General features: G+C 46.4%; 1 protein-coding gene across 3 annotated transcripts in view; it reads left to right on the plus strand.

Annotated features, from left to right (window-relative positions):
- The window catches only part of ARHGAP27 (Rho GTPase activating protein 27), a 54,673-nt gene that overhangs the window by 16,103 nt on the left and 12,109 nt on the right, over positions 1 to 26,461 (plus strand). For 2 of the 3 annotated variants that reach the window (XM_033169673.1, XM_033169674.1), the window contains exons 3-9: positions 18,740 to 19,189; positions 20,261 to 20,455; positions 21,371 to 21,475; positions 22,770 to 22,837; positions 23,733 to 23,820; positions 24,720 to 24,824; positions 26,354 to 26,452. In XM_033169673.1, coding sequence (XP_033025564.1) covers positions 18,740 to 19,189; positions 20,261 to 20,455; positions 21,371 to 21,475; positions 22,770 to 22,837; positions 23,733 to 23,820; positions 24,720 to 24,824; positions 26,354 to 26,452 — 1,110 coding nt within the window. Of the gene's footprint in view, positions 1 to 10,042; positions 10,331 to 18,739; positions 19,190 to 20,260; positions 20,456 to 21,370; positions 21,476 to 22,769; positions 22,838 to 23,732; positions 23,821 to 24,719; positions 24,825 to 26,353; positions 26,453 to 26,461 lie in introns of those variants that run through there. The other variant, XM_033169676.1, reaches the window with a different exon arrangement.

Consider the following 26,461-nt stretch of genomic DNA (forward strand, 5'->3'; position numbering starts at 1 on the left):
TCCCTGGCATGGGGAAATGTTCAGTTTAAATGTGTTCCCATCATCCAGCTTTTCAGAGGCACAGGAGACCTGCCAGGAACCCCCCCCCCCAAAAAAAAAATATTTGGGTGCAAGCTTCCAGGGTTGTTGAGGTATGTTGTCACACTGCCTTTACTATTTTAGCCATTGGTCTGCAGTGGCACCTTGGTTTATGTAATCTGCTCTGCTTTGCCTTGCTATAAATAACAGGGTGAAGTGGGGAACGGTGCATGCCAGAGACCACACCCTGGGGCAGTGGCCAGAGCTGAACAAACTGACAGCCCTGTTGCAGATGCCAATAGACACTCCACCATGGGTGCTTGTCCCTGTGAGAGGGACTCTGGAAGGCTGTCCATAGGACCACCCTGACAGCAGCAGGGAAAGCGTCCGCCACTTTTTCTCTTGAGACTGAATCTATTTAGTAGCTGAAAAATGACAAACGTTCATTTTGGGGAGGTCATTTTCGGACGGATCACCTCGACTGATAAATAGATGCAAATCAGCCTTGCTTGTTTGTTTGTTTCACATGTGACCTGCCCAATCCCAAAGATTCTGGACAGGTGACCACTGAAATTAAAGAGGCGAACTGCAAATTGAAAACCAGCCGAACAGCTTATGGAATCATAGAATCGAAGAGCTGGAAGGGATCCCGAGGGTCATCTAGTCCAACCCCCTGCAATGCAGGAATCTCTGACTATGTGACTTTGGTTCTAAAACTGCAGGCAGGAGGATGCCAGCACCACCTCCTAGTGGTATAAAACCTCTTCCTGGAGCAGGAGGTAAGAAAAGCTGGATCCCTGAGCATGATAGCCTGCATTCACCCCACTCAGCCAAAGCCTTAGTCCCAGCAGGGGTGGTCTTTGGTAACATGGTGCCCTGAGTGAGGACAAAATTAGGTAACCCCCCTGCAAAAAAAATGTATTTATTATTTTCGCAATAATTCATTTTGGTACAGTTGCTTTTTATGGATCTTCTCAGTAGGTAGCCATATAAATAGAGATGAAGATGAGGCCCTCCCTTAGCCCAGCACCCTGTGCAGGGGAACTGCCCCTACTCCTCTATAATAATTTAATAATAATAATTTATTATTTATATCCCGCACATCTGGCTGGGTTTCCTCAGCCACTCTGGGCGGCTCCCAACAGAATATTAATATTAATATAATATTAATAAAACGATAAAAGATCAGACATTAAAAACTTCCCTAAACAGGGTTGCCTTCAGATGTCTTCTAAAAGTCAGATAGTTGTTTATTTCCTTGACATCTGACGGGAGGGCGCCACCACCGAGAAGACCCCTCTGCCTGTTTCCCTGTAAACTTCACTTCTCGCAGTGAGGGAACCTCCAGAGAAGGCCCTTGGAGTTGGACCTCAGTGTCCGGGCTGAGCGATGGGGGTGGAGACGTTCCTTCAGGTATACTGGGCCGAGGCCATTGAGGGCTTTAAAGGTCAGCACCAACACTTTGAATTGTGCTCGGAAACGTACTGGGAGCCAATGTAGATCTAGCATTGTTCCCAGGCTAGAATAGGAATAGGACATCACCCCTGAGCAACGGTTCTGAAAAGGAAAGTATTGGGAGGGTAGTGGCAGCTGGAGAACTTCCAGACAAATAGGAGCAGGGAGCTGATGGTCAGATTGCAAACCAGGCTCTGTGCATGCATGTGTGCTAATGTTTTTATTTTTTGAGAAAAGCTGCAATTTCCCAAGCAGCATAAGCGACAACATTGTCACATAGTGCGCATGCTTGAACTGTGCAGCCCACACATGCACACTAAGGCGCCACGGTGTTGAGCACTGTTGTTTCTAATACATGACTTCATGGGTTTCTGTGTGTGGGACTACAAGGTGCCTGTTTCTACTTCCTCCAGAAACACTCCACCACAGGGTCCTTTGAGCTAGGATGCTGATGGAGCAGTGTTCAATGAGAACTGTCTTCGCATCCACTTCCCCATGTAGCTTCTTGGTATAAGGCCGTCTCTTATGTTTCTGACATTTAGTCCAGCTATCTCAGTATTGTCTGCACTGACTAGCAGCAGGTCTCCAACGTTTCAGAGAGGGGTCTCTCCCGGGAGCCCTACCTAAAGAAGCCAGAAATCAAACCTGGGACGTCTGCATGCAGACATGTGCACCGTATCTTTCAGTAGAAGGCTTTGTTGTCTGTTCTGCTTCTGCCAAAGTCCACCAGCTTCTATCCCTGGTTTATAAGGCTACAAGTCTGGGTAGGTGGGGGAGGAAATCCTGTGCTTTTAACAACTGCTTGATCTACAGGAAGTGAAGCATTTCACAGCATGTTGATGACAGTAGATGAAACTGCTTTTCAAGGCGAGGAGCAAGAGCTAGGAACAGAAGTTGGCAACCTGCTGACGTGTCTCAGTGGCTTTGCCCAGGGGACCTGAATTTATTAAATCCGAAGTTGGCATATTGGGCTGTGTGTGTTTGTGTGTGTGCACGTGTTTGAAATTAATCATATTGTTATGAATCTGGGGGTGTAAGACACCCTAGATTCCGGATTATGCTAGTGGTAGAATATAATTTAGGTTCAGAGTATTAAAGGCAGGAAATAGCCAGACTCATTTGTATTTGTGCATATTTGAGCTGTGCCAGGCCTTGCTAATCCTTTAATGGAGCCAAGTGTTGGAGCCAATTAAGTCAGGACTAGCTTGGGTAATTGGTCTTTAGCGATCAAAAGAAACTCACCTTTGAGAAGTGGGGACCCTTTAACTGGAGAAATAAAAGCCAAGAGCTTAGAGAAGGGAAGGGAAGCAATATGGACAGGAGCTTAGTGCAGAGTTTTAAGAGTTATGCAACTGAGTTATCGAGCAGTGGGGCTGGAGAAATGGCTGGGGTGTGTTTGAATGCAATACTGCACTTATGGAGGAAGCAGAACCTCTTGGGGTATGACTGCTATGTGCAACCTTAGGCTCAGGTTAAAACAAAATCAAAAATTCTTTCCAGTAGCACCTTAGAGACCAACTGAGTTTGTTCCTGGTATGAGCTTTCGTGTGCATGCACACGAAAGCTCATACCAGGAACAAACTCAGTTGGTCTCTAAGGTGCTACTGGAAAGAATTTTTGATTTTGTTTTGACTATGGCAGACCAACACGGCTACCCACCTGTAACTTAGGCTCAGGTTGTATACGTAAATAAACCATATATCATAAAGATGCCGCAATATCCACTGTGCCTCATTTCCCCAAAGAAATCCTGGAATCTTGCACTGCTGTGGGGATTGGGGTGGTGTGTAGCAATATATACACTCTGCCATTAAAATAAAAAATGCTTGTGTTTTCAGACAAGCAGAAATGTAGTAGAAGGATGCAAAGATTTAAAAGGTAATTAGTAGCTTTTGCATCTGGAGCTGTGCACTGAAATTGACAGCGGGTTTCAAACTCATGAGATCTTAGGAATTTTGTTGCTCTGGGTTGCGTAGTTGCCGTATGGAACATATCATATCATCACAGGAAGTGGAAGGGGCCATTAGAACTGTTTGATTTGTTGTTGCTTACAGACCAGTCCTATGCATGTTCAGTCATTCTCACCAATTCAAAACTGATTTACTCTCGAGCTGATGTGCAAAGGATTGCAGCCTGATCTTATGCAACGTTAGGTGCACTTAATTTATTTTCGTGGGCCCTTGGTCCATCTCCCTTGGCATACGATGGGGCTGTTAAAAGAGCTTGAGGAATGCATGAGATACGTCTGTTGGAGACTGCTAGCAATGATTAGAGTGCATGCTTTTAAGCACTTGGTGAAGATAGTTGCCACAGGATGTTGTGAGAGTTACTTGCCTCAACCAGGAGGTGGGTGTTCCTAGATTCGTAAAGATGCTTTCATTCGTCAGCAAGGTAGACTCTGCATTCAGTGGAGCTTAGGCTATTTGATGCTGGGGATTAACCACAGGGGTTGAATTTTGCCCTGATGAATGAAGCTTATGAGCTTCCCTGATGCACCTGACAAGCCAAATATGTGTGGATCATTCTTCTGTGTCAAGATGACAAAAAAAAAAAATTCTCATTAGTTTCTGGAGAAACCTTGAAGGTGTGCTGCAGTGTAGAAGGTGGCAGGGATGGTTGCTAGCCAGATTCATGCACCCGAGTCCACTGGGGCCTGGGGATTGAGCCTGCTCTGCATTTTTAAGTGCAATGAACTGATTCACACTTCCAGATGGGGGGGATGCAGTTATCGTTGGGTCTTTTCGCTTCTGTGGGTTTTGCAGTACAGTTCTCTGCTCAGAAAAAATAAAAATAAAAAAAATACCAAGATACATTAAAAATGTGTATTTTGGGATAAATGTAATTTTAGAATGTATGTTTTTTGGGATTTTTAACAGAAATCTCCATTGAAGATCCATTTCTATTCTGCTTTTCATTCTAAAATAATTCCAAAGCAGATTGACGCAGAAATGATTGAATATGTGCAATGCTTGGGGGGGGGGGAGATGACACTTTCACTCTTTCATTCTTTTTTTTAATTTTTAATTTTTTATAAAAATTGCAATTTTTTAAAAATGTAAGTGACAACCTTTGATTGGGGAATATTCCCCCTCCCAGCCCCAGAGGTGCAGCTGACTGATGTGCACTTAGTAGTGAAACAGTGTGCCTTGCATATTCTCAGAGTTTCTCCTCCTGTTGCTTTGCATCTTGAAAGGCTGAATTAAAAACAGCGTCACCCTGGTGGATGCTGGCCTCCAGGGGAGGGTTATTACAGCAACAACAACAAAAACCAACCTGTCCCTGCTTGGAAGCCACATCCTGTCTCGTGGTAGTTCTGCCTTCCAACCACGGGTTCTCTGCAGGTGATTCAGTAGTAGAGGAAGAGTCCAGGGGCCGAATGAGGCAACGAGAGGGTTAAAACCAGGGAGGCCTCGCCCCTTTTCTCTTATGCAAATGACCCGTTTGCTTTACCTGTCCTAGCAGGGCGGGGTGGGGCTGCTTGCTGAAAAATCCAGCTAGGCAAAGTGACCAGTGTGGCTGAAGGCCTAAGGTAGCGATTTCTTTGCTTCCCGGGGGTAAGTAGAAATTTGTATAAATCTCCCTGTGTCCATTTCAGATTGCTTATTAGAGTTTTTTAGCAGGTGCCTCCCATCAAAAGTGTAGCCGTAAGACTTCTCTCTTAATGAAGATGGGGGCTTGGGCAGGTTCACAACGCAGCATTGCATGTAAAACAGGTCCTTTTCTCTTCAGTTTGTAGTGGAGATTCTGCATTCTTACAAGTGGCATTTAGAGGCATTTAACTGTTTTGACTCAGTAAGGCAGTGAGTGGTGTCGCCTGGCAGATCTCAATCCGGCTGGAGGTTTCCAGGAGAGCAGTCGTAGTGTGTTAAGTCTGGTGGCATCAAATAGGACACTCGTTTTTGTCCCAAGTGGCTGAAAGGAATCTCTCGAGCTTCTCTTGTGCTGTTTGCGACCCATCTAAACGCTGTTAATTTGAGGGTAGAGCAAAGGTGAGGAATCTTATCGGTGCAGTTTGCAGATACTTTGTAAACTAACACCAATAACAAACTTAGTTGCTATCTAAGGTGCTACAGGAAGAATTTTTTAAATTTTGTTTCAACTATGGACGCGGGTGGCACTGTGGGTTAAACCACAGGGCCTAGGGCTTGCTGATCAGAAGGTTGGTAGTTTGAAGCCCCGCGACGGGGTGAGCTCCTGCCCACCTAGCATAGAATCATAGAGTTGGAAGAGACCACAAGGGCCATCCAGTCCAACCCCCTGCCAAGCAGGAAACACCATCAAAGCATTATGTTTGAAAGCACGTCAAAGTGCAAGTAGATAAATAGGTACCGCTCCAGGGGGAAGGTAAACGGCATTTCCGTGCGCTGCTCTGGTTTGCCAGAAGCGGCTTAGTCATGCTGGCCACATGACCCGGAAGCTGTACGCCGGCTCCCTCGGTCAGTAACACGAGGTGAGTGCCGCAACCCCAGAGTCGGACATGACTGGACCTAATGGTCAGGGGTCCCTTTACCTTTACCTTTATGGCAGACCAACACGGGTACCTACCTGTAACTAGGTTTGATTTGAGTTACAGGTAGGTAGCCTTGTTCATCTGCCATAGTCAAAATAAAATAAAATAAAAAATTCCTTCCAGTAGCACCTTAGAGACCAACTAAGTTTCCCACCTCATGAGAAGAGAAGACTCCCTGGAAAAGACTCTGATGTTGGGAAAGATGGAGGGCACAAGGAGAAGGGGACGATAGAGGATGAGATGGTTGGACAGTGTTCTCGAAGTGACTGGCATGAGTTTGGCCAAACTGCGGGAGGCAGTGGAGGATAGGCGTGCCTGGCGTGCTCTGGTCCATGGGGTCACGAAGAGTCGGACACGACTGAACGACTGACCAACAACAACAAGTTTGTTCTTGGTAAGTGTGCATGCACACGAAAGCTCATACCAAGAACAAACTTAGTTGGTCTCTAAGGTGCTACTGGAAGGATTTTTTTATTTTATTAGGTTTTATTTGTTTAGCCCTTGGTATCATCTCATACTGTATTTCTGTAACTTAACCTGTCAGCTGTGTTTTTTGTGGTTACATGGGAAAATCTGAATAAACAAACAGAAACACCACATACTGATAATACAGAAATCAGGCTTAAGTAGAGAGTTGTGACAGGGGCAATCTTACGCACACTCAACTTGCTAGGCCTGTTAGTCTCCCTTCAGTACCACGATCCATTCTTCTAAGTAAACATGCAAGTGGTTGCACTGTGAATCACCTGTTTTACTTTGATTTTTCTTGGGCAAGAGCCCACTTTGCGAAGTGTCCCACGAAGGCACCCTGTTAAGTTTGAAGAGGGTTGTTGATGGATTGCAGTGCATATAGATGCTTTAAGCACAGAGGTATTTAGGCGAGGGTGGGAGAGATGGACAGTTTGATTGTCTTGAAGTACCAGCACGTGACAAGTTGCTTTTTTAATGTGAATTCTCGAGTTTACCACTTGGTTTCGCTAACCAGCACCTCCTGTCCGGCCCTCAGCACGCTGCTTCTTGGGAATGTTAAAATTCAGGTTTGTTGCAGCGGGTGCCACAAAGTTCTCGTTGGTCTCTGATTTAATTTCTTGCGCATAACAGCTTTGCAAAACACACCCAGTGATCTAATACTTGCAAACACGTCAAGGTCAGAGTAACTGTGAGGAGGGTGTGTTCAGTTTTCGAACTACCCAGTAAAGCTTCTCCCTCTCTTTTAATAAAGTACCCTGAGTTGCTATAGTGCCTTTTGTCTCAAATATGATGTATCCTTGCTGCCTCCCCGTTCAGAGTTGGAATATATTTAGATGCCCTGCCTGCTAGCCTGCTCCCTAAAATATCACTGGTTTGCTCATTTCTATATATAGGGTGCCTACATTCTGCATGTGCGAATGGCTTTAGATACCTATTAGGTCCATAAATTACCATATAGCATATATTCAACACAAAAAACCGTGACAAATTGTTGTTGACAAAGGACAGCTGGATATATAAAGGGCCCCATTACCTTCAGTAGCTTAGGGCCTCATCAAACCTTTTTTTTTTTTTACAAAGAATTTATTGGATTTTAATAACAAAAATACACAAAACACAAATACATACACTACAAAAACCACACAAAATACACAAAAATAAAACTGTTATTTACTCATCCTTATCCTCTTTATAATCCTAAACTTGGGACTTCCTCACATCCTCTCTTTTGCGTTCATTTCTAATCTTCTTTAGTAACTTTGTAACATTGTTAAATCTACTTTCTTACATCTAATCTTAGTCTTAGGGCCTCATCAAACCTAAATCGGGCCCTGGTCCAACCCCCTGCAATGCAGATGCAGGTGTTCCATCCAGGGATTGAACCTGCAACCTTGGTGTAATTAGCACCACACTCTAACCCAGTGTTTTTCAACCTTTTTTGGGCAAAGGCACACTTGTTTCATGAAAAAAATCACGAGGCACACCACCATTAGAAAATGTTAAAAAAATTAACTCTGTGCCTATATTGACTATATATAAAGTAATTTTTCAATTTTTCCCACGGCACACCAGGCAACATCTCGCGGCACACTAGTGTGCCGCGGAACAGTGGTTGAAAAACACTGCTCTAACCAACTGAGCTCAGATGTGTCTATTTGTAGCCCACTGCTGCTATGATAGTAGAAATGGTGCCTGGCAAATATGTCTCCTTAATATGCATCTCTTAAAAACAAGCATGGCTAACAACTCAGCCCAGAGTTGTGATTCCCCCCCACACCCATAGCTGTCAAGTTTCGGATTTGAAAATAAGGGATCAGCAGCATCACCTATCCCGGGGACAGTCACATGGCAGTGGTGGGCGGAGCCAGAAGCAAAAGTGGGCGGCACTGGTGTGAACGCGCGCAGTAGGCTTACTGTATTTTGGAAACGCTGCCCGTGGGCTATGACGCCTTGGCTGCTCAGCAAGCTCCGGATAAAAAGTTACAAAGGCGTTTTCAAAGGCAGCCAGGCTCTCCCACCCAGCTAACCCTATTGTCTAGCTGAGGGGCTCGGCAGCAGCTGATAGGGGCTGATGCAGGGGGCCAAATACTCCCCCCTGTAAGCGCGGGAAATGACTCCCGCTTGCTTTGAGGCTGCAAGGAGGCGAGGTCTTCCCAGTCCCTGGCCAGCAGGGGGAGGGAGAGGAGCTGCTTCCTTTGAAAAAATGGGAAATTAAAGGGATATGAAAAATAAGGGATGGCAGCGGGAAACTGCTTGAAATAAGGGAGATTCCCGGGGAAAACGGGATACTTGACAGCACTGCCCCCACCCCCCAAGACCTCACTTATTTTTGGAAGCAGGAGGCAGGGAAAAAAAATTGATGTGGGGTCGGTTTGATCATTTGATGAATAGCAGGAGGGGGCGCTAAAGCCCACACCTCTCAGCTTATATGTACGGATCAGCTGAAGCGCATGGGACTGTGCGCTTTCACTGCTGACAAGTGGCTCAGGGGGTTGGCCAAGGAGGAACATGGCCCCAAAAGATGCAATAAATGCACTTAAAAAATAAAAAACTGACTTCTTGTGCTTAGAAAAGTGATAGGACTAAAGGAACCGATAAATTTGTGGGAGGAACGAATGAGTACCGGTAATAGAAAGATGTGCGAACACATGGGGTTGTGTTTCATTGTCTTATAACCTCAACCCTGAACAAATGCTTGATAAAGACCAGACTTGGGCTGCATATGCATTACGCCAGGGGTCCCCAAACTAAGGCCCGGGGGCCGGATCTGGCCCAATCACCTTCTAAATCCGGCCCGCGGATCGTCTGGGAATCGGTGTGTTTCTACATGAGTAGAATGTGTGCTTTTATTTAAAATGCATCTCTGGATTATTTGTGGGACATAGGAATTCGTTCATATATATTTTTACAAAATATAGTAGTCTGGCCCCCCACATGGTCTGAGGGACAGTGGACCGGCCCCCTGCTGAAAAAGTTTGCTGACCCTGCATTATGCCTTTAACACACATCGAAGTACATTTCCCCTGGCCCCTCAAAGAATTCTGGGTATTGTAGTTCGTGAAGGGTTTCTGGGAATTGTAACTACTGTACAGTGCCCAGAATTTTTTGAGGCAAAGAATGTGCTTTGAAAGTATAGTGTGCGCACAGCCTAACCTCTGCAGAAGCTTTGAGCGAGGAAATTTGGAGGAGTGCTGAAGAAGCAGGCCAACTAGAGAAGTCCTTCAAGGCTGATGAGCCTGTTTGCATATGGGCCTGACACTACTAATACATTAATACAGACCTGCACCTTACAAATTACGTTGTCCATTCATTCGCTTTGCTAAACTTACGCCTCCCTGGAATACCATCTCCCTCTCTTGTTTTTGAAGTGGGAAAGAGCATCCTCTGTGCATGTGCAGAGTGCATTTCACACTGAGTAACTGTTAGGGCTCCCAGGTCAAAAAATGTAGGATTTGCAGAGGGACTGAAATCCTTGCCATTTCTCCCCATGATCTGCGCATGGCCCCAGGAGCTTAAGAGGAGGAAGTCTTGGTGAGTGGCTATGAAACTGTCAGAAGAGCACATTAGGTAGGACTTAACGCCCCTGTTGTCATAGCAACTGATCTGTCCCACAAACCTCAACAGGAAACCTGCAAAAGGCAATCGGCGAGGGTTCTTGTTTTGTGCACTGCGTTGTGTTGCTGCTTCCCTCGTGATTGGCCGGTGGTTGAGAAAGTGAATTGTCCCTTTCCCGCCCACCCTCAGCCATTTTCTCCCCATTAAGGCGCTGCGTCTGGGTTCCGTGACATACCTCCTTGGCTTGCGTTGGCAATGGGTGACTGGGTCCCCAAATCGTTTTCCCGGCGCAAATCACGTCGTCCGCCCGACCTTCCCAAGGTATGGTGATGTGGGAAAGGTAGATAGTTGCTAACTAAGTCAAGAGTGCTGCTTAGTGCTTGCTTTTGAGGTGGTGCAGAACTTGCCTTGTACTCCGTGGACTAGGGCTGGAAATATGTGGGTGTGTTAGGGCAGGCACCCCCAAACTCGGCCTTCCAGATGTTTTGGGACTACAATTCCCATCATCCCTGACCACTGGTCCGGGATGATGGGAGTTGTAGTCCCAAAACATCTGGAGGGCCAAGTTTGGGGATGACTGTGTTAGGGCCTCTGGGCATGTGCAGAGTGTGTTTTCTCTCTCTCTACAGTATCTATCTATCTATCTATCTGTTGAATAGCTGCAGTGGGTCACTTGCATATCTGGGGCTATGGGTATGAGATTCCTAGGGAAGTTCATGCATGCCTTTTATAAAGTAGTCACTGAACAAGGGGGAAGGTTATTCCAATTGCTGATTAAAATACATCACACCATGTTTAGAAGATGTGGTGGATGATAGCAGGAAATTCATAATAATTTCCACCATGTAAAATCCACCCCCCGCCCTCATCCCAAAGCTCTGTAGCTCTATCCCATGACTGTCAGAAGATGGGCCTACACAGAGTTCCCCATCGCAGCACCTCTGTGACTGGTAAATCTATTTATTTATTCTAGATTTTATATCCTGCCTTTCAAAAGTGAACATTTTTGCACAAGAAGGTGCACAAGGTAGACAAGCCAAACATACTATATATGTATATATATAACAAAAATATGTAGGAATAATTCTAGTCAGTGTTGCTTTGAACATATGCTTTATATTTGTCTTTCATCAGTCATGTTTTATCCTGGGTTGTTTTTAATTGACGTTTTAATGTGTTATAAACCGCTTTGAGGTTTTCTTCCTTAAGAATATACAGCGGTAAAGAAATGAGATAAATAATAAATAAAATCTAATGAATATAGCAACTAGTCAACTAAAACATTGAAGTCTCAAGGCTACAGCTCCCAACATAACCTAAAATACAATTACAGTAAAAACAGTGCCACAGATTTCAGCAGATGTGCCTTGTCAGATTTCTGCTTGTCCCGACAGCTGTGGAAAGCTCAGGAGGCCTGTAGATTAGAGCAGCAAGCCCATTCATTTACATTCAATGCTCCTTGCCGCTGTTATAGTGGGAAGAGTCCAGGGTGCTAGAGGGGCCACATTTACCGCTGCTTTTCTAAACAGTGGCATGCTATTATAACAACAACAACAACAACAACAACAACATTTTTATTGTTTATATGCCGCCCATCTGACTGGATTACCCCAGCCACTCTAGGTGGCTAACAACAAATTGAAACACAGTAAGACATCAAACATTAAAAACTAATAATAATTAATAATAACGCTATACGTTGATGGGGAAGTTGGCTTCTGAAAATGTTTAGAGGTGGGAAATCCTGGTGCATCCCACTCTTGGCCAGGCCTAGAACCTGCTCTGCTTTTTAAGTGTTGCATGAAAAAGTGTTTCACAACCTATTGTCGTCGTCGTCCCCCCCCCCCAAAGCACCGTGAACTGAAAGTGGTGCCCTGCCTGGAAAACTTTAGGCTGCAGTCCCATATCTAGTCATAAGCCCTACTGAGCATGCTTCCAAGCAGACTTCTTGTGGAGCTTTGCACCTTTGGACAAGGAAAAAGCCTTTTCAGGATCTGAACTTTGCTCAGGCAATTTAGAGCTGTTTGGGGTTTGCTCTCCCTCCTCCTCCTCCTCCTCCCCACATTGGCAAGACTGAGACAGGAAGGGGAAGTAGAAATGCCAAAGGTCTCAATTTAGTCAGGGACAAGAAAGCTGAGGGCTATTATGATAAATGGAGAGCTCAGCTAATTTTTTTCTCCGAATAGATTTTTCTGGGTTTTTTTTTAATCCCCCCTCTCCTCCAAAAGACTATTATCTGAATATTTCTGTGGTGCCCTAATAATACTGCGCCCTGCAACAAGACTGAAGACTACCAGACTTTCTAATCCAACCCCCAAAGGACACAGTAAATAAATCAGCCTTTTACAGCCTGTTTAAAAGAGACCATTTGCTGGTGCTATACTCCAAAGAGCAGTTTGGAGGGCTGCAATGACTCATTTGTGGTCTAAAGAGCGGGTCAGTCTGGCCAGAGTCACGGCCACAATTACCGGTACCTGGTACTTGCTCTGGAATAAGCGTGCATGAGATTGCAACTGTTTGGATTGTACTGAGGTCTTCGAGCAGTTTGCTTGACTGTTAGCCGGCCACTAAAAATATTTGAAGTGACGCTTTTCCTGCGTTCCAAGAGCTTCGTGCAGTTTCTTTGTGATCCTTAATACAGACCAGTAATGTAGGCCGGCCTTGACCATAAAGTGGGCTTTCAATATATTTTGAATGCTAGATTCTGAGCATAGGGTCCTGCTTTCATTTCCTGCTTGTGGACTTCCCAGAGGCATCTTGCTGACCTCTCTTGGAGACAGGGTGCTAGCCTAAGGGAGACCGTAGCCTCATCGCAGCAGTCCTGTTTTGCTTTCCATGTCCAGGGCTGCAAAGATCTAGTTGCCACAAACGACTTAAAAGTGGCCCTGATGGTGTTTTATGCTGAGTGATTTGAAGAGAGCACAAAATAGGTTTTCTCTGCCTCTACCCATGTCTGCTGTTGGGGGTGAAATCTGGCGCCTCCACTTCCTTCCTTAAACTCAGCCAGGGCTTTCCAGGGCACAGCTGCAGAATTGCATTCAGTGGTAGAATATGCAGAGCGATGATCCCCTCGCTATCATCAGGTCACCGTTTCTCCTCCAAATCTGGCTCTGAAGTTTTGCAAAGAAGGAACGTTCTACCCCATGCCCATATTTCAGGTCCAGATTGGTTGAGAGTGGAGGGTTGTTTCTTATTCTTTTACTATTTTCAGGTGGGATTCCATCGCTTGCCAGCAAATTCGGGTTGTGCAATTCAAGGCCTTGTGCAACAAACCCGATTCCCCCAAACATTGGGTTATTTTTTTGCAATAGGGAACGTGGTGAGAAAATGTCATGAGAAGCGTGGGTTAGTACTTGCACCAGCTTCTCCGTAAACAAATTGGAGTGAATGTTTGTTCAATAGCCCAGGTTGTCTAATCTCCCTGCAAACAGATCGGGGTGAGTGCTCAATAAACAGGATGCCTGGAAGCGCCTTGAGACTAGTGGCTTGTCTAAGGATAGCTGCCTAGTTCATGACTGAAAGAGATTTGACCCAAAGACAGCTGAGTCTGAGCCTTTGTGTTGTGTAGGATGAGTCGTGGGAGACCCCAAAAGCCACACACTCCACCCTGCTGCTCCACTTGGACTGATATTCTCCCCCCAGCATGCTCTCTGCCTCGGTAGTTCCTCTTGGCTGGTTTGAGTTTTGCAACCTGGGATCTATTTACGTCCTCAGCCCTCGGCAGTCGCCTGCCCCAGAATAAAGCAGCCACTTCCCCCATTCAGAGTCAGCTCAAAGACACTTGTCTGCGTTCCTGTTTCCGTTGTTAAGTTCTTAGCATCTTTGTGAGCCAACACCCACTGGCTCTGAGCGTGGCTCAAGGAGAATCTCCGTCTGAACTGTTGAACTTTGTCCATGCTTGGATGACCTCTCAGCTCTGCCTTTCATGTTGCCCGTTCCTGGGAGCATAGGAAGCTTCCTTCTACAGAGTCACACCATTGTAGTTACACCCTTAACCCATACTTCTCTAGAGTCCAGGATTTGACTTTTGCCATTTGGAAGCTGCCATTTCCCTTATCACCCCTGATTTCACATATTCACACCCCCCCATATCAATTCACATGTCTTTCTCTTCCTCCTGGACGCGTCTTACCTTCTAAATTTGTAGGGCGGTGTCTGCTTTTTATTTATTTTTTTCTGCAGCATTTAACACTGTCACATACCCTTTTCACGAATATATGCATTTTTACGGACCCTTTACCTGGTAGATGAAAGTTTTGTGCCCGTTACTAGGCAGGAGAAGTGCGAAATTTGGACGAGTGTGAAATTTGAAGGATGGCTGTCATTTGGAAAGTGCAGATTAGGGTGGCTTGCCTTCAAATGTGAACTGAATTGGATCTCTTCCCCCTTATGCACATCTTGCCAGCGTGTTTTTTGGCTATGTGCACATTGGCCGCTTGAAACAGAGTGAGGGTCACAGAGCAGGTGGAGATGCCTTCCCCTGATGCCAATTACCTGCTTGGTAATTGGGACGTGGGTGGCGCTTTGGTTTAAACCACTGAGCCTCTTGGGGTTGCCGATCAGAAGGTCGGCAGTTCGAATCCCCGCAACGGGGTGTGCTCCAATTGCTCTGTCCCAGCTCCTGCCAACCTAGCAGTTCGAAAGCATACCAGTGCTAGTAGATAAATAGGTACCGCTGCAACGGGAAGGTAAACGGCATTTCTGTGCGCTCTGGCTTCCGTCACGGTGTCCCGTTGCGCCAGAAGCGGTTTAGTCATGCTGGCCACATGACCCGGAAAGCTGTCTGTGGACAAATGCCGACTCCCTCGGCCTGAAACCTTTATGAGCGCCGCAACTCCATAGTCGCCTTTGACTGGACTTAACCGCCCAGGGGTCCTTTACCTTTTACCTTTCTTTACCTGCTTGGTTTCCCTGCGCCAAACTCCAATTCACCACTGAAGCTGTCATCTGCGCTTGTGCAACAGCTGCCTGAAATGTACACGCCTCAGCTTAACTGTGGCTTGCGTTTTCAAACTGGGTGGTTGCCGTTTTTCAGGAAAGCACATCCAACCGGAATATTTCACTAGAAGCTACAAGCTACCTGTAGATTGTAGTTAATATCATTTGTACTCCAGAACTGGAGTGAGCAATAATGTGTACAGAGCCGCTCTATTCCCCAGTTGCTAACTATAGGTCTGGATAGCAAAAACAACCCTACACATTTCCTGTCAAGTGTTTCCCACTTCTGAGTGGCGAGAAGCTCCAAGAGAAACACCACAGCTTTTCCTATGAACCAGAAAAAAATAGATTCACAAATAGTTTAGTGCAGTACCAAAAATGCAGATGTGCCTCAGTAATGCAGGTCTTTATTCTTTGTCTGATTCCCAACAGCGGCTGCGGCTGTCACAGGCAGCCACAAGGGTGCAAATGAGTTAATTCTGGCTAAACTCCTAGCTTTTCTTCCTAGAATCATAGAATTGTAGAGCATGAGGGAACGCTTGGGTGGGGGAAGTCATCTAGTCCAACCCCCTGCAGTCCAGGAAACCTGTGCACAGCCACCCCCGAGTGGGCTCAAACCACCAACCTTCTGGTTAACAGCCAGACACACTCTTTCAGAAGATGTCAAAGCTAGCCTCAGTTTCTCTGCCTGACCTGGAAGGCAAGCTGCTCATTTGGGAAGCCGTTGTGGTGAGAGGGGATGGTCTGTTTCTGCCTGGATGGCTCAGTCGGTAGAGTATGAGACTCTTAAATCTCGAGAGCCGTGGGTTCGAGCCCCACGTTGGGCGAAAGATTCCTGTGTCCCTTCAAGTTCCACGATTCTGTGGATATCGGTGTGCAGTTGCTAAAGAGCTGGGTCCACTGCTTCCACCTGTGAGTGTGGGAATCAGCACTCCCTATTTGCACATGGGTAACCGAGGTCTAGTAGCAACTCGTGAACAGAGGAAGCCGAGTGACGATGTGTGAGCAGAGGTGCCAATAGGAAGCTGCAGAATGAACTCATTATTCAAAGCGGGCAGGGAGGAGCATGCCGACAAACAACTTTCTCTCAGCTGAGAACCAGCTGGCTGTATAGTTTTGCAGCGATGACTGATCGAAACTCGGCAACGCATCTCGTACAATGATCAAGGCTGAGTCCTGGCACAGAAAAGCTGGTCCCGCAGCTAGGCTCTGATTCACTTAGTGCAGCTCAGCACTTGCTCAGAGGCACTCTTTGCCCCTGTTGCACATGTTCAGGGACTCGGGCTTGACACGAGCGAACAGGGTTTTGGGGTGAGGCCTTCAATCAAATGGGACTCCCGAGTCAGAGGTGCCCTGGTTCAGCCTTTGGGCAGCGCCCAGGGTCCTGGCAGGGCTCATCACTGACAAATCATAGAATTGTAGAGTGGGAAGGGACCCTGGGGGGTCATCAACCCCCTGCAATGACATCCGCCCTGGGCCTGTGTTCCAATTTCTTTATCCTTTCCTGGCTGGATCTAGGCACTTTTTAATCTCCCTCATTACCCCCCCCCCCCGTCTAAGTGTTGCTCTGGGGCATCAAGGGAAAATTCAAATGATGGCTAGGCCCAGCCACCCAGGGTTGGTTAGAAAGCTGCCATCACAACCCTGTGATCATCATCTGAGCCTTTGTGTGCCTCCCCTACGAGAAGTACGGAGGGTGGCAACCTGAGAAACGGGGCCTTTTCTGCAGTGGCTCCCTGTTTGTGGAATGCTCTCCCCAGGGAGGCTCACCTGGTGCCTTCATTGCATATCTTTAGGCCCCAGGCAAAAACATTTCTCTTCAACCAGCTGTTTGGCTGATAAGCATTCTGTGGCCTTTTAAATGTGTTTGTGGGTTATTGGGTTGTTTTGCTATGTATTTTACATTTTTCTTTTGTACTTTTATGTTGTGAACTGCCCTGCGATTTTCTGATGAGGTGGGGTATACAAATACAGCAAATCTGGAGCCAGCCCTGCCCACAATGTTTGACCTATCATCTCCCCTGCCTTAGTTAGAGAGAAATTTAGCAGATGAAGCTCTCCTGACATGGAGCTAAGGTTATGCAAAGAGTATCACTTTCTTATTTTCAGGCTGAGACCAGTGCAAGAATGGTAGTAACTCTAGCTATGAGCCGAGTGATGTGGAAAGCGGGGGAAAGTACTGAACTCGACAAAGATAAAAAGAGCTGTTTTGGGAGCTGGATGGAAAGGGGAAAAAACCACCTTGATATTTCAGGAGTGTAGGATAACTGTTTGTTACTTGGGATGTAGGTCTGCTTGTTTGGAGTAGATACTACAAACTTCCTTTGCTGTCTCACTGCAGAGCAAACTGACCCTGGCAATTGCTTTCCACCAGGAAACACAAAACAATATAAGTTTAATGTTTTAAATGGTTGGTTATCTTTATTTTCAACATTTATATGCTGCCATTAATAAAAGCTTTCCCTGCATAGTTCACAAATAAAAGTTTTAAACCATGAACTGTAAAAAAAATGGAATGTAACCAAGATGCAGAGTAAGCACTGAGGAAACCCCAAATTAAAAACAAAACTAAACCTGTTTTAAAGGAAATCAAAATTGAGCAGCCTAAAGAAGAGGAAATACTTCAGAACTGACACAAAAAAGCAAATTCCCTGGGCAAAAGCCTTTTTTATGCTGCATTGCCTAGATCTACGGTATATTTATATTTCTTTCTTTTTAATGGAGCCCTCCTTTCAACTTGTAAAGAATTTTTCTCAGTGTAATAGTGCACAGTCTGGCACACAGTTATATGCTTGCACAGGGTTTGTTTTTTTTGTACATGTACCGTTTCCAAAAGTCCTTTGTTTCTGAAGCCTCTTGCTGCATTTCAAAATAGTCGGCCTGTGTTGCCTGAATTTCTTCTAGGTGCTGCGTTCGGGTAAGTTTCAGGAAAAGAACAGGCTGCCCTCCCCATGAACCCTCTTTGTATTTCTCAGGTACATCCTTCAATAGACAGAAGCGGGTTTGATAGGGAGAAAGGACTGCCAAACCTACTTTTGGAACTGGGCCAATCATTGCTGGGCACAACTGCAAAGGGCCAGTCTTGTAGCAGCCAACCAGACAAGCTAGGTTGTGCACTTGATTAGGAGGTCTTGGGCAAGCCTTTTGCTGTAAGGATAGTGATGGGGAAAAGCGCCAGAAAATGTGGGGTGGCTTTGATGCAATAGTTGTCTGGCCTCCCTGCAAGCAGATCTGAGTGAATGCTCACAGGTCGTCTGAAAGCATCCTGCGTTAACATTACCTAGTAAGTAAAATCTTTATTACGGTCAGGGACCAGAAAGCAATTTATAAAACCACATATTGGTGTAGGTTGTGTTATGCCACAAACAAAAACAGGAATGCGGGCCAATTCATAAAACCGACGCCCACACCCAAGCCAAATTTCAGCCTTTTAGTGTTTAAAATTTAAATTCATTGGTCTCTGCTAACTATTATCGTTCCATCGAGGTTAAAATTCGAAGTCTATTGTTGACATCAGTACTCGTCTGATTCTAGTCGCGATGTAACAGTACTTTGTTAACATTACCTAATAGGAGAAAACGTGAGGAATATAGGAAATAAAACTTACAGGAGCTGGATGACAAGGGAAGTTTGGGCGTTACAAAAGATGAAGATGGTCACATCCAGCTGACCAAACGTTAGAAATCCAGCATGTTTCTGTGGATTGGAGGCTTTGGGAGTCCTGCCTCTGTGTGTCACGTAATTGTGCGGTGATGCAGTTGGCTGACTTCTTCTTTTAATTCTTATTTTTAGCCTCAGCCAAGCAAGGAGGTGGCTGAAGATCCTGTGTATGTGAATCTCCAGGAGCTCCGGTTGGAACGGAGTCCCTCCACTGCGACCAAAACTGAATCCATACCCCAGCCCCACCTCAGCAGCCCCCCGGCAAGCTGGGAGACCCACACGGACGCGGAAAGTGGCCGCTTGTTCTATTACAACTCGGCAACCGGCCAAACAACGTGGGAGCCTCCCTTTGATGGTCCTGCCGGCGGTGGGAGTCCCCCTCCTTCTTGCTCTCCCTTGCTTGCCCTCAGCCCTGCCACACCTGCCGAGTGGGACCAGTATGTAGACGAGGCCAGCGGGCAGGTGTTCTTCTACAATACATCGACGGGCGAGACGTCGTGGGATGCACCCCGAATGGACGAAACCCTCAATTATCCGGAGATGCAGCCTGCGTTTGTGCCCTACAGCCCTGTGGATCGGAGGGTAAATGTCGGGGAGGGGTCCACTGGGTCTTGGGGTGGGGGTGGGGGGCAAAATCTGATGCAGTGGATAGCCCACAGAAGTCTAGTTCATGTAGTGAGGACTGAGGACAATCTACGTCCAGGGATGTGACCAGTGCCAGATTTACGTACAGTATAAGCCATGGGTAGGCAAACTAAGGCCTGGGGGCCGGATTCGGTTCAATCGCTTTCTCAATCCGGCCCGCGGACAGTCTGGGAATCAGCATATTTTTACATGAGTATATTATAAGAAAAAAAAATAGAATGTGTCCTTTTATTTAAAATGCATCTCTAGGTTATTTGTGGGGCATAGGAATTGTTCTCCCCCCCCCTCCAAAATATAGTCCACTCCCCCCACAAGGTCTGAGGGACAGTGGACCAGCCCCCTGCTGAAAAAGTTTGCTGACACGTGGTATAAGCTAAACAAGCTATAGCTTAGGGCCCCACACTCCTGGAGGCCCACCCCCCAATATACTTCTTCTTAAGTGTATTTCAGTTCAACAATTACTTTGATAAAATACATATTTTGTTATGTGCAAATGGCTTTAGATACCTATTAGGTCCATAAATTACCCTATAGCATATATTCAACACAAAAAACGGCGACAGTTTGTTGTTGACAAAGGACAGCTGGACATATAAAGGGCCCCTTTGGATGGATAGAAAGTTATGGCCCGGGAATCTGCCTGTGGAAAGACTGTTTGATGAGTGTTGAATACATATGGCCTGATTTTCCATGTTAGGAGTAAGTTAGAATATTTTCTCCAGGGCTATGTGGCGAAGAGGGTCACCAGAGTCCGGATAATTTATCCTTGATGTTGAGGCTGTGTGTGATATATATATATATAGTGCCCACCCTATTGATCAGGAGAAGGCCTCTGTATTTTATAAGCCTTTGAAAGCACAGTCAGAAATGCCTGCTGTCTTTTTTGGTTCGTAGCTCTTGGCTCCCTCCCTATCTTCTGGGGGGAAAGTCTCTAAGGAGATTTAAGAACCCCTGAATTATTTTCCACAATGTGCTGTGTGCTGACCTCTTGTCTGAAACCTCCTTCAGCCGCCAACTCCAGAAACTGACTACCCCAACCTTTCTCCCGATGAACTGGAGCCCTACCCTGAAGAAGATTATTCTCCGGTTGGCTCCTACCAGCCGCTGGACGGACTCTGCGTTCCCTCTGCGTACCAAGGCTGGCCGTCCTATGGCAACCAGGAAGGACTGGTGTTTGATGGTGACCAGTATGCCTCCAACCTGGTAAGGAGGGTTCAGAAAGCCCGTGGGTCTGTGCTACATGCTACATTTGCCACGGTTTGACGTGCTGTTGTTCGTTCAGCGTTGCTGGGAGTTGTCACTCCAGGAGGGGGAACGACAGTACCCAGAATTCTTTGAAGGGAAAGAGCGTGTGCAGAGTTCACTAAGCACAGAGGAGGAGACAGGCATTCCCAGATGGAAATAAGCGTAATCTTATTCCCCGCGAAGGCTACTTTTGCCACCCAGCTGTAAAAACTCAGACCTGTTTCCTACTTGTCAGCTGCCTTGTAACACCCCAAAATCTTCTGTGCTTCTGCCCCCTCTGCTACAAACTGAAGAAGGCTGGAGTCTGACCCCCATTCTAAATAGAAAGTGTGTCCTCTTGGCTGGCCTGTTGTTATAGCCACTAGTTGTCATGGGTCATTGAAAAAAACCGCTCCAGGCCTTTGGTGCCCATTGAGGAAACGTCAGATGATCATCACTGAACATTATAGCAAGGGATCACGTTATACAAAACATTATCGTAAGTGGTCAGTGAAACCAGCAACCCTGTGAAAATAACAAATGCTGCCTTTTTTTAAAAGCTGGCAAGATCCTGCGCCTGTTTTAAAAGCTGCTTTTGGGGGCAGAAATTCAAGGTGAAGTTTCTTCTTCTTTGGGGATTAAGCTTTGAGGAAAGTTTAAAAAACAACAACAACAACAACAAAAGTCAAAATTCAGTTTCCCCTCTGTTTTCTGTGTCTGGTAGCCCTTATTAAATGGTATGGACTAGCTGATGGCAAGGCTTTTCTTCTGTGGTAATACCAACACAAACACAGGATTATTTGGGCAGGGCTTCAAGGGCGCTGTGGGCTGATCAGCAGCTTGCTGCATGCCCCTGTTCCGTGTTGCTCCTGCTAATAAAAGGATATCTCCCAGGTCGCTGCATCCGGCCACCATCACCACAGTACCAGCAGTGGGTCCAGCCTGGACAGCAGCCCTTTTGGAAACTGGTCACCCTTCTCTGGGCCAAAGGAGGGGCAGGTAAGGAAAACCCTGAATTGTCTTGGACCAGTGGAGGAAAATCTGAAGTGGGGATTCATATCCCATTGAGGAAGGGATATATGCAGGCTTGCTGCATTTTGAGCTACAAGGTTCATCTGTGGAAAGATTGGGGGGCGGGGCGGGGAAAAATAAATAAGATGCTATAGGGTGGTGAGCTGAGGACCCAATTTCCTTTCGCTCCATAAAGAGTCAGCTGATAACTCTTGTGGCCACAATTCCCACTTCTTCCATTTCTCGTCTGTTTTCTCTCAATTGGTAACTGGGAAGACTGGGCATCACATCTAAAGCCACATCTGCAAACATACATTTAAATTTAATATATAGTCCTTTAAATATCAGGTGTGGGCCCTAAGGGCACCCCCCAGGCTGCTGTTTTGTATTCTGCAGTACTGTATGTTTTTCCCACAATAGTAGTTTGTCGCTGGTGAATTTATTCTGTTCTATAAGTTGTTTTGCGATGCTTCCCTAGGGCTGCCCTATTATTGCTGTCTGTAGTGCAGCAAAAGCAGGACAGAGGTGAAAACAGAACTTTGGGTACAAGGTATTTGTGGTATCAGGATTTTAGCAGGAACTGGCAGGATATGCACTGATTGGTGTCAGTCATTCACATAAGTAACAGGAGAGGCCCATTAGAGGATGTTGAAAGCACATGACTTCCTTAAAAAAAAATTCTGGAAACTGTAGTTTCTTAAAGGTGCTGGGAATTGTAGATCTGTGATAGGGACGCGCGTGGCGTTTTGGTCTAAACCACTGAGCCTCTTGGGCTTGCTGATCGGAAGGTCGGTGGTTCGAAGCCCCGCAACAGAGTGAGCTCCCGTTGCTCTGCCCCAGCTCCTGCCGACCTAGCAGTTCGAAAGCACGCCAGTGCAAGTAGATAAATAGGTACTGCTGTGGCGGGAAGGTAAACGTCGTTTCCATGCGCTCTGGTTTCTGTCACAGTGTTCTGTTGTGCCAGAAGCAGTTTAATCATGCTGGCCATATGACCCGGAGAGCTGTCTGCGGACAAATACTGGCTCCCTCGGCCTGAAAGCGAGATGAGCGCCACAAACCCATAGTCGCCTTTGACTGGACTTAGCCGTCCAGGGGTCCTTCATCTTACCTTTACCTATAGGTCCCAGGATTCTTGCACGGTGTGTTTCAAATGTATGGTGTGTACACAGATTTTCCTCGGCAAGAGGCTTGTATTAGGAATGGGAAATTGTGGGTGAATAATGTTATGGGATCTCCCCAACAGCCAGGACAGATTTTAACTACAGCCTTTTCCTCCACTCAGTTAAAAACGCTTGAAAAGGCTGGGATGCTCTTTCGAACAAAGACTGCTGATAAAGGGAAACGTCAGAGGTAAGAATGATTTGTTTGTGTGCATCTCCTTCTGATCTTGGGGTTTGGGGCAGGTTGGTATGGGGTCAATCAATCCCCCAGGTATCCTGGATCCAAGCCGTTTGAAAACCTCCTCTTTTAAAGCAAAGATGTGTCCCTCCTTATTCGAAAAGGGGTGTGTGGTTTTGAAAAAAAAGATTTCAATGCAAGTGTTTTTTTAAACAATGGAAGCTTGTAGTCCCCATCTTGAATCCGAGGCAGCCTAGTTTCTTTAATGCCAGGGAGTGACTTCTTTTGTGTAAACAGAGTTGGGATTTCATTGCAGGATTGTTGTGGGATAAACAGCGCTGCACAAAACAGCAGTGCTTTAATTCCGTTTCCAGCTGATTGCAGAAGGGCAGTTCCAAAAGACCCTAGGGGTGGAAAGGACTTTTGTCCGTGCAGCAAAAGCATTTCCTGTGTGTGCAGCTGAAGCTCACCATCTTGTCTTCTTCCCCCATCTCTCCTTGGACTTTGCTAGTCCTCTGTCTCTTCCTCCTCCCCAGCCCTTCTGTCTCCTCCTTTCTGCCCTGCTTGGACTGCTTCCTTGGAACTGACCTCAGCTTGGCTTCCTGGCTCTGTCTCCATTTCTTCCTTCGACCAAATACCATGACCTGGCTCCCTCAGTTGAGAAGTCCCACCAAGGTAGTGCTCTTCTGCCTTGCTGACTCTTCATCAGAGGCCCTGAACTTGAGGAGAGGTGCACGGCATGAGACCTTGATGTTGTAATAATTGCATGTGTGAACGCCAAAGTTGGTGGCTGAGAAATGCGGAGCAAGGGGCGGGTGGAAGGGAATCGGGATAACTGAGGGTAGGAGAACCTTTTCCCTTGAGGGAATGAGGTTTCCTTTTCTTCCTTCCCTTTCTCCCCTCTTAGGAAGAATTGGAGTTCTTCATGGACAGTCCTGGAAGGCGGTGTCTTGACTTTTTTCAAGGACTCAAAACACTCCACGTCTAGCAGTGTGGTGAGTCCTCAGCCCTGGCTTGCTGCCCCAGTTGAAAGGCAAACAGTGGAGGCTGCTCCACCAAACCTCAGCCTTCCCCCACCTGCCTGCTGTCTTATTATTTGAACCCCTCCCATCTGACTGGGTTGCCTGAGCCACTCTGGGCAGCTTCCAGCTTATACCAGAACATAATAAAACATGAAGCATTAAAAACTTCCCTATACAGGGCTTTCTTCTGGTGTCTTCTAAAAGTTAGATATTTGTTTATTTCCTTGACATCTGGCGGGAGGGCGTTCCACAGGGTGTGGGTGCCACCACCAAGAAGGCCCTCTGCCTGGTTCCCTGTAGCTTCACATCTTGCAGTGAAGGAGTCGCCAGAAGGTTCTTGGAGCTGGAGCCCAGAGTCCAACTTAACAATGGGGGTGGAGACACTCCTTCAGGTATACAGGGCCGAAGACGCTTAGAGCTTTAAAGGTCAACACACACACTTTGAATTGTGCTCGGAAACGTACTGGGAGCCAATGATCTTTTAGAACCCCTCGAGGTGCTTCTAGTTTATTCTGTGATGCTTATCCAAGCCAAGGCTTGCCTGTTACTGTTGTCCAGAGGGACTGTAGCACAACAAAAGCAGGACATTTCCTCCTGCCCAATCTTTGTGGTATATAAAAAGTTGCAGGATTTCAGAAGGAAGTTGCACAATATGCACTGGTTGGAAATTAAGCTGTGTGACTACCCCAGTAACATTATGAGAACAAACCATCATAAATGCACAATAAAAAGGGTGTCTGGAAAGCCCCATAATTTCTCTGCAGGGTATAATTTGATGGGTAAGTGGGTAGGATTTTTGTTTTCTCTGTAGTTGCGAGCAGTCATAAAATGTGGACTTCCATCCTGCTTCTGTTTCCTACCTTTACTCTCAGAAACATCCCTCCGTGTTGAGTAGCCCTGAGCACACTGTGGATCTTAGTGGAGCAACACTTTCTTGGGCTGCAAAAGACAAGTCGAGCAAAAAGAACGTCTTGGAGGTAAAGGATGGTGGTCCCCATCTCTGCTTCTGTTTCCATAGCAACAGATGGTGGCAAAATCATGGAGGAGGAAGCAACACAGGCCTTTGCTGCTCACCAGGCAATCTGTCTGTTACACATGCCTGAATGTGGCTATTCCTGCAAATATCAATTCAGCAAACTTATCTTCACTGGAAAAAAGGGAACACACATTTTTAAAAACAGACAGACTTTTAAGGCAGTCTAATGCTGATGTTACAAATGAGTTTTGGCCACAAAACCACAATGCTCCATCTTCCAAGCATCTTCCCCTATGAAGACTAGACTTATTAAAAGCAAATCCTGTCATTTCCTAAATACGGGCCACTTCTTTAAAATGAAAGTTACGGTTGCCGTGCAATGTGTCTTGCTCTGCGTCGGTTACAAAAGGCAAAGATTAGTATCGTGAGTCCATATTTGTACACAGCAACCTAGTTTCAAGTGGTGGGGAAACCTAAAAGGTAAAGGGACCCCTGACCGTTAAGTCCAGTTGTGGATGACTCTGGGGTTGCGGCGCTCATCTCGCTTTATTGGCTGAGGGAGCCAGCGTACAGCTTCCGGGTCATGTGGCCTGCATGACTAAGCCGCTTCTGGTGAACCAGAGCAGCGCACGGAAATGCCGTTTACCTTCCCGCCAGAGCGGTACCTACAGTATTTATCTACATGCACTTCGATGTATTTTTGAACTGCTAGGTTGGCAGGAGTAGGGACCAAGCAACGGGAGCTCACCCCGTCGCGAGGATTCGAACCGCTGACCATCTGATCAGCAAGCCCTAGGCTCTGCAGTTTAGACCACAGCGCCACCAGAGGTTTTTTCCCTGTGAAAGCCTTCTCTGGAGCTGCCAGGCATATGATGGCCCCGACACTGCAGTCATAGCTCTGTAAGATGTGTCCCGTGCATTTCTAGTGACCCCATTGGAGTATGAAGGAAATCCTAGGTGCAGAAAGTAAATCTCACACTATATAAAGCTTCAGTAACTTCATTTCCATGTTTGATGGTGGTTTTCTGCGATTAGCTGGAAGAGGTTCTGTATGAGCACAATGCTATCCAGCAATGTCTTGTTCCCACAGCTAGTATCTTTTACAGAAGGGGTGGTTAACCCAATAGCCCATGGCCCATATCCAGCACCCCCAAATCTTGTTTTATGACCCCTAAGATTTCCCGTCAAATTTGCCCATTTATTTTATAGCATCATATTTTGCATAAAATTCCCGACTGCTCCCGGAGGTCTCACCCTGTGATGTCAAAAGGATTTCAGTAGCCCCTTAACCCCACCTTTCTCCAATTTGTGCATTATATGGCAGAGTTGCTGGGCTAGAGGGCAAGCTTTGCGGTTTGGCTCTGAGGTCTGGCGCCGTTCACCTTTTAGAAATTTTGAAGTACAGGAACATCCTCAACGAGAAACCCATGAGAATTGTACTGAATCTGGGGGCCATTTTGCAGAGCTCTTGGGGATTGTGGTGAGCATCTTCTGTCTGGATGTCACAACTGGATGGTTCCTCTGTTTCAGCTGAAGACACGGGAGGGATCCGAGTACCTGATCCGGCATGATTCAGAATGCATCATCAGCACGTGGCAGAAGGCAATTGCTGACAGCATCAGCAAACTGGTGAGAGTG

This window comes from Lacerta agilis, chromosome 14 (assembly GCF_009819535.1).
Source record: "Lacerta agilis isolate rLacAgi1 chromosome 14, rLacAgi1.pri, whole genome shotgun sequence".
In the NCBI taxonomy this organism is placed as follows: Eukaryota; Metazoa; Chordata; class Lepidosauria; order Squamata; family Lacertidae; genus Lacerta; species Lacerta agilis.